The sequence below is a fragment of the Hemitrygon akajei genome, chromosome 1 (assembly GCF_048418815.1).
Source record: "Hemitrygon akajei chromosome 1, sHemAka1.3, whole genome shotgun sequence".
NCBI classification, from domain to species: domain Eukaryota; kingdom Metazoa; phylum Chordata; class Chondrichthyes; order Myliobatiformes; family Dasyatidae; genus Hemitrygon; species Hemitrygon akajei.
In genome coordinates this window covers 108,709,423-108,717,976 of record NC_133124.1, presented here as the reverse complement: position 1 = coordinate 108,717,976, position 8,554 = coordinate 108,709,423, and the positions used below count along the sequence as shown (strand labels likewise).

Sequence of the window (8,554 nt, the reverse complement as noted above, 5' to 3'; positions counted from 1 at the left end):
GTTAAAACTGGCAGTATTATTTTTCTACTTTGTTCTGTAACTTTAAATCCTATATTTGTTATTACTGAACTTGGTTATATTCAGTCCCACCAAGCAGGCCAAACTGACTCAAATTGTGAGTGTTTGAACATGATTTCAATTACTTTTATTGAAATATGATAAGCTCACAAATACTATTTTTATTTAATTCCTTGACTTTCAATTTCATCAACTATCTCTTAATTCATGAGCTCCCAACCTTTTTTAATGTGCCATGGACCTGTACCATTAACTAAGGGGTGTGTGGACCCAACCTTGGGAACCCCTGTCTTAACCACAACCTGGCTGCCTGCAAGGTAGATTAAGAATGTTGTAGAATCCTCCCCATTTGCTCCAACCACAGGAGAAGATTAAGTCAGATGTATCAGTATTTAAGTGTAGTAAAGGGAATTGGAGGCAAAAGAATGGAGCTGGCCTGAGTTGAACTCTTAACAGCGATGATGGCAGAACAGCTATGGCTGGAGTTTTTGGGGGCAATTCGGAAGGGGTGTGTAGATACATGCCAAAGACAGCATAAAAGGTAAAGAGAGGGCATCTAATAATAGCTAAAATTTAGTGGGAAGCTTAGAAGATTGGTAAGCTTTTTAAAAAACCAACAGAAGGTGAATTAAAGAAACATGAGAGAAAGATAGAAATATGAAGGTAAGCAGGCCAATTATATCAAAGAGGATTTCAGGAGTGTTTTCAGCTATAACAAAGAGCAAAACAAGCAAGAGTGGATATTGAACTGCAGGAAAATGACGCTGAAGGAATAGTAATGGTGGATGAACTTGCTAAGTATTTTGTGTCTGTCTTCACTGGAAGACAATAGGAGCATGCAAGAAATTTGAGAGTGTTAGTGGCAAGAATTGAGTGTAGTTGCTATTACTAAGGAGAAAGTGCTTGGGAAGCTGAAAGGTCTGAAGATAGATTAATCACCTGGACCAGATTGATGACACCCAGAGTTCTGAAAGGGGTGGCAAAAGAGATTGTGGAGGCAATAGTATTGATCTGGAGCTGAACACGCTCAAGACAAAGGAGATGATAGTGGATTTCAGGAGATGATAGTGGATTTCCCCCGCTATGTCTCCTCTCACAGTCCTCAGCAGCCCTGTGTCCACCGTGGAGAACTTCAGGTTCCTGGGAACCACCATCTCTCAGGATCTGAAGTGGGAGCAGAACATCAGCTCCATCCTGAAGAAGGCCCAGCAGCGGATGTATTTCCTGTGGCTCTTGAGGAAATACGGTCTGCCTCAGGAATTGCTGCTGCAGTTCTACACTGCAGTCATTGAGTCTGTCCTGTGCACCTCCATCATTGTGTGGTTTGGAGCCGCCACCAAGCAGGATAGAACCAGACTACAGCGCACAGTGAGGACTGCCGAGCGCATCATTGGAGCCTCCCTGCCCTCTATTGTGGACCTGTACTCTTCCAGGTTGAAGAAGAGGGCTGGGAACATCATAAAGGACTCCTCCCATCCTGCCACGGACTGTTTGATCTGCTTCCGTCTGGTAGGCGCTTCAGATCCCTCCAGACTAAGACTAATAGGCACTGGAGAAGTTTTTTCCCTACTGCGGTCACTTTGCTGAACAGTTAACTGCTGGTTAACTGTCGGCTAACTATTACTTGGATTGCACTACCTGTATGTATAATCTATATTTTCATTTATATTTATCATTATTATTGTTATGTGCAGAGAGACAACATCTGCCGGAAGTAAATTCCTTGTATGTGCATAGGTACTTGGCGATTAAAGTCTGATTCTGATTCTGATCTTTGAAGAATCACTAAATTGTGGAATGGTTCTGGAGGACTGGAAAATTGCAAATGTCATTCCATTCTTTAAGAAGGGAGGGAGGCAGAAGAAAGGAAATTTAGGCCAGTTAGCTTGACTTTGATAGTTGGGAAGATGTTGAAGTCCATTATCAAGGATGAGGTTTTGGGGTACTTGGAGGTGCATGATAAAGTAGGCCAAGTTCAGCATGATTTACTTAAGGGGAATCTTGCCTGACAAATTTGTTGGAATTATTTGAGGAAATAACAGGCAGGAGAGTCAGTGGATGTTGTTTACTTGGATTTTCAGAAGGCCTTTAACAAGGTGCCACATGTGATGCTTCTTAACAAGAGCCCATGGTATTATAGGAAAGACAGAAGCATGGATAGAAGATTGACTGGTAGGAGGCAAAGAGTCAGAATAAAGGAGGCCTATTCTGGTGGCTGCTGGTGTCTCATGGTGTTCCTCAAAGGTTGGTCTTGGGATTACTTTTCAAGTTGTATGTCAATGATTTGGATGATGGAATTGATGGCTTTGTGGCCAGGTTTTCAGATGATACAAAGATAGGTGGAGGGGCAGGTAGTGTTGAGGAAGCAGTAAATTTGCAGGAGGACTTGGGACAGATTGGGAGAATGGGCAAAGAAGTTGCTGATGGAATATAGTGTAGGGAAGTGTGGTCATGCTCTTTGGTAGAAGGAATAAAGGCATAACTATTTTCTAAACAAGGTGAACATTCAGAAATCGGAGGTGCAGAAGGTCTTGGGAGTTATCATGCAGCATTCCCCAAAGGTTGACTTGTAAGTTGAGTCGGTGGTAAGGAAGGTAAATGCAATGTTAGCATTCATTTTGAGAGGACTAGAATATTGTGAGCAGCTTTGGGTCCCTGATTTGAGAAGAGATGTGCTGACATTGGTGAGAGTGCAGAGGAAATTCACGAGAATTATTCTAGGAATGAAAGCATTAACATATAAGGACTATATCATGACCTTTACTTGCTGGAGTTTAGAATAGTGAGGGGGAATTTCATTGAAATCCATCTAATATTGAAAGGCCTAGTTAAAGTGGATGTGGAGAGGATGTTTCCTTTTGTGGGTGAGTCTAGGATCAGAGTGTACAGCCTTAAAAGAGAGGTGTCCATGTCGAACAGAGATGAGAAGAAATTTCTTTAGCCAGTGGGTGTGAATTTGAGGAATTCATTGACATGGATGGCTGTGGAGGCTAAGACATTGAGTATATTGAAAGCTGAGAATGATAGGTTTTTGGTTAGTAATGGCGTCAAAGGTTATGGGGAGAAGGCAGGAGAATGCGGTTGTGACGGATAATTAATCAACCATGATGGAATGGTGGAACAGACTTGATGGGCTGAGTGGCCTAATTGTGCTCCTGTGTCTTGTCTAAAGCATTTCACTTTTTACAGGTCTAAACATTCACAACTATCATGATTGATATACATCAGCTGCAAGGTCCCACTAATAAATTGCAATGTTATAACTTTTCAAACCACTCCAATAGGATCTCCCAGGCCTGCAACATCTACTGTCATGAAGAACAAAGACAGCTAGCATAAAGAAGTAACTAGTATCTGCAGTTTTTCATCCAAATTGGACTATCCTAAACTGGAATTACCATTTCTAAATTCTGAAACTCCTTGCCCGATTGCTTAAGAACATGAATAAACAAGACTAGAGGCACCAAAATCAATAGCCCTTAACAATGTCTGAATGCTGTAAATATATTTGGAAAGAACTATCACTTGCCACCTTTTATATCTATAATTATCATTCATAGTTTACCCCCATCCAATACATTAGTCAACTATGCATATAAGTGTAATGTTTGTCTCCATTAGACTTGTGTTGCTTCTCCCTTTGATTACAAAACCTTCTGTGTTTTTTATCTCAGCTATCCCAAATTAGAGTACAGTATCTTTATTACGACTTTGCAACCTGACTAATCTGTAATACCCAACTGGTCAAAATAGTGTGGTTAAATACAGAATTTTTGAGCAGGTATCAAATCAACTTTATATAAGCAACACACAAAATGCTGGTGGAATGCAGCAGGCCAGGCAGCATCTATAGGAAGAAGTACAATTAACGTTTCGGGTCGAGACCCTTCGTCAGGACTAACGGAAAAAATAGATAATAAGAGATTTGAGAAGGGGAGGGGGAGACCTGAAATGATAGGAGAAGACAGGAGGGGGAAGGATGAAGCTAAGAGCTGGAAAGTTGATTGGCAAAAGGGATACAAGGCTGGAAAAGGGGGAAGTATCATAGGACAGAAGGCCTTGGAAGAAAGAAGGGGGGAGGGGAGCACCAGAGGAAAATGGAGAAAAGGCAAGGAGTTATTGTGAGAGGGAAAGAGAGGAAAACAATTAAAAATTAGGGATGAGGTAAGAAGGGGAGGAGGGGCATTAATTGAAGTTAGAGAAATCAATGTTCATGCCATCAGGTTGGAGGCTACCCAGGTGGAATATCAGGTGTTCCTCCAACCTGAGTCTGCCTTTATCTTGACAGTAGAGGAGGCCATGGATAGACATATCAGAATGGGAATGGGACGTGGATTTAAAATGTGTGGCCACTGGCAGAAACTGCTTCCTCTGGCGGACAGAGTGTAGGTGTTCAGTGAAATGGTCTCCCGGTCTGTGTCAGGTCTCACCAATATATAGAAGTCCACACCAGGAGCACTGGACACAGTATTTGGGACACCTGCAATATTTAATTTCCTGTGTAATCCAAGTGCAGATTTGCCATTCCTCAGTGTCTTCTATTTTGCTTTGCTTGTTAATTTGCTCATATAAAAGTATGAATTTTCTTTGAGATGCCTATCTTACACCCGTATTTGTCTATTGTGTATTACAGAACAGGTTTGACCATCCATGACTCACTGTTGTTGCTATACAATATGAATATTTATTAGAAATAAGATTTACTATTCTGAGTTCATTTTCATCTGTCATAAAATGGAAATTGTGTACTGGTTTATTCGTACTCTTTTTAAGAGCTATTCACACTATTCACAGCTTTGTATCATTTGCAGTTAACATGATCATGGTTCAGGAATGGTTGGTTGTTGTGGTTAAATGTCCGTCCTTTGCACTGACGTATACCTTAGGGTACGTTTTGATAATCCTGAGCAGATTGATGGGGCGGGGGGGAGGGGGAGATTTTGTGTATTGTTTAAAACATTTCGTAGTGACGTGATCCAGAAGCTTGAGAATCACCACAGCTGTGCTCATTATGTGAACAAGGACAGAAGCAATATCGAGAAAACCCGCATTACACGGCAGTTACAACTTTTGGGACAAGCCCGTACTATATTTAGCTTAGCTATACTTGAAGTTTTTTTTATTAATTCGTACATGTGAAAATATGAACGTCACTACTATTTAAATACAAAGTATTTGAAATTAAATTATATTTTTAGTAATAGCGCAAGCGGATTAAACAACCTACCTTTTGAATAATTTTACATTGGAGTTTTGGGTATTATGTTAAGGGTATAGAATAATAAACGACTAAACGAATGATGAAGACCTGGCATAAAAGCCTTTTACACAGTATTTTCCGTAATTGCTGTAGGCTCATCCGCTGGTGTTGTGGGCGCGCGCGCTTTTTCCCCGTGACCCAACAAGTCCGCCATTTTGTGGTGGGGGAGGGGAGCAGGGGTGGAGGGGGGTGGGGGAAGGGAGAGCTGGAAACAAGATGGCCGCCGGTCGCTTGAAGCGAATAGCTTCACCGGCTGTGAGTGAAAGCACTAGCGAAGCGCGGCAGCAGCACCACGGACTCAACTTGGCGGTGTCGTCATCATCACTGCCGCCGCTATCGTCGTCGTCTTCTTCACCAGCGTTCTCGTTGCCCTCGTCTTCGCCGCTTTCATCTGCGGCCTCTAATGGCACTTTAGACGAAGACGTAGGGGAGGAAAATAATAAAAATAAAAAACTCGCCGACCCTTTATATTTTTCCGTCGGCCGTATGGACTCTCTGTTCTTGGCCCGGCCGACTAGAGTGCGGCGGCGTCCGGAGACTGAGCCTTTTTACCACGGCAAGAGCTGCGCTGTGGCCGTTCAGGGAGGAGCGAAAGAGCCTGAGACAAAAACTTATAATCACCACAATCATCACAACCACCGCCACCATTCTCCTCACCGGCGGCACCATCGCCACCACCAGGCCAGCGAGTTGCAACAGAGGCGGGTGAGTTGTACGGAAGCCCCCGGCCTCGGCCTAAGTAGTGGGGACTCGCAGATTTACGGCAAGCGTCAGGACAGAATGAATTCTGATGGAGTTTTCTGTGCCGCGGGCGACGAGAAAGAGATAGGTAAAGTTACGGATTCAAGCACCACTGGCAATGGCTTGATGAAAGAAACGCCTTGTCTCAGCTGTGACTCTGGCCTGGTGAATGGCAGTAACAAAGCGGTGGGCGGCTGTGGCGTCCAGCGGACCAACGGCGCCATCTCGCTAAATTCGGCCTCGCCTGGAAAGGGAAACTCGGATAAAAGACGCTGGCACAGGCTGCAAAGAAGTACTAACACCTCTGCAACTGATTTCGGCCTGCTGACGAAAGGCAGCGGCAAAATCCCCAACCTCGAATATGGATGTCGAGCGGATCTTCATGGCTCCAAACCGGTGGGAGTTTCGTTGAAACCACACTGCGGCGAAATAAATCTAAATTGTCTGGGGACTGAGACCCAAAACACAAAAAAACATTCTCCTGAGAGCATCAGCACAAACACGACTAATCACCATAATAATCTCAGCATTGTTAGCAGTCAGAATAATTTTAATGTTAGCCAGGATGAGGTGAGTGCTCAGAGTTTAGTAGTAGCAAGTAAACAAGCTGAGATCAGGACCAGGGCTCATCGACTCTGCAAGCGTTTACAAGTTGTGCAAGCTAAGCAGGTGGAGCGCCATGCCCAGCAGCAGCTAGCAGGTTTGGTGGGACATAGTCTAAAGCAATTTTCTTCCACTTTCACCAAAAGTCTTATTAATAACTGTAGTAGCACTAATAATAAATATACAAGCACTTTGCATGGGAGTGGCAACCTGCAGGTTGGATCTGTACTGCTGAAGAGTACTTTTCCAAGGACGGATCCAGAAGTAGATGCTGATGGTGTTCATTCCTGTTCTAGTTCCTCCCTCGGATTTGGGGAGAGCAATAAATGTTTACTATCTTCACTGAATGGGGATACTTTCTCTGGTTTTGTGAAAGATCGAGCTATCTCTGAGGATCTACTAAAATTGGTGTCCAGTGTGACTGCAAAACTCAGAACTTCTGAGCGAGCATTTGATTCTGATGCCACAGAAAGCAGCTCAGGGGGTGAGACTGATTTGGAAGAGGATGGTACAAATGATGCAAAATTGGAGTATCGGCATGCAATTCTGTAAGTAAAGAGGTATTGACTTGTATAATGGGCTCTTTTTATTATTTGGTTTTGTGAATGTACTTTCCCATTTCAATTTAAGACTAAAAGAAGCAATCATGTCTTTGAAGTGCACAATATCTTAGGGTTTGTAAAATTTAAAATGTTTTATTCTTGCTATTAATTTGTCAAAGACAGCAGTAGATGAGATCTGGACTTTGGACTTGGATAGGAATATATCTTAAGCAGAAGTGCCAGGTGCATCCCAATTGACTTGAGTTGGAAGGTCTGCTTTAGTCTTTTGCTTTTAATGTTGCTGAAGTAACAGGATGCTCTGAGGCATGTCCAGCAGTCACAGGATTATTCAATGGATTGTGATGTATAAGCCTTCCACAGTGCCGCAATATGTTTTGAAGTTTATAATACCAGTGCCAATAGAGTAGCAGGGTATTAATCATATAGGCATGTTAAATGCTTGTTTTGACATTTTTGTTTCTCTGACAGTATTAATCATCTAATTTTTCTGACTTTAAAATTGTATTGCAAGTCTAAAGAGGTACAATGATAATTAAATTCAACCATTGAAGAAGCTGAAAGTGGTGAATTAAAATCTTGTTTTATTCCTGGATGACAATGGGCAGACCTGACAACCTTTGAGTTTACCTTGGGTTAAACTCCAATCTTTTGATTTTTAGACACTCAGAACTTGAATTTTGTCTTGTTTACTGAGTGGTATCTTGTTTTCCTGTATGTTTGGCCTTGTTTGTGTATAATAGTCCCTAAATTATGTTTGCTTAATTTACTATAATTGATTCATTTTTAGCTTCTGTTTACAAATTTATTTAGCACAGGTTGACATCTGCCTGGTTGAGTTATCAATTATACCCTGATTTCATTTATTCTGCTGCACTATTTTGAGAAAAGTCATATTTGCAATTTTTTTGATAATGATCATTGTGCTTTGCATTTTGAAAACGGTTTGCTTTTTAACAAGCCTGTTCTGTGGATGAAGCGTAGCGACCAATTTCTTAAGTGTTTCTTCATTTCTTTGATTATTCACTTTAAGATCTATTTGTTACAAGATTAAAATAAATAATGATCCTTCATTTTCAAGGTGTACCTTTTATCCTTTTTATTTAAAGATTTTTATTCACTTATTTTGAGCTGTTTGAATTTTAATTAGAAAGTTTGCATGATCTCTTTGTATCATTTGCCATCGATGGTTAGGTCTGCAGATCAGCTGAGAAATATTAATTTGAGTAATTGTTGTTTCTCCTTCATTGTAATGCAAGTTTTGGTGCCAGATCTTCCATTAAGATGCTTACTGAATCAGAGGATAATTGAAATTTGATGTTCAACCACCAACAACATTGAAGTGTGGCCCAACTGTGCTGTGGGTAGCAGA

The 8,554-nt window shown here is 41.7% G+C and overlaps 1 protein-coding gene across 2 annotated transcripts in view; it reads left to right on the top strand.

Moving 5' to 3' along the window:
* Window positions 1-5,471: 5,471 nt before the first annotated feature.
* Window positions 5,472-8,554, top strand: part of LOC140729601 (KAT8 regulatory NSL complex subunit 1-like) — a 147,403-nt gene continuing 144,320 nt past the window's right edge. For both annotated transcript variants that reach the window (XM_073049563.1, XM_073049555.1), the window contains exon 1: window positions 5,472-7,170. In XM_073049563.1, coding sequence (XP_072905664.1) covers window positions 5,495-7,170 — 1,676 coding nt within the window. In that variant the 5' untranslated portion in view covers window positions 5,472-5,494. The remainder of the gene's footprint in view (window positions 7,171-8,554) is intronic.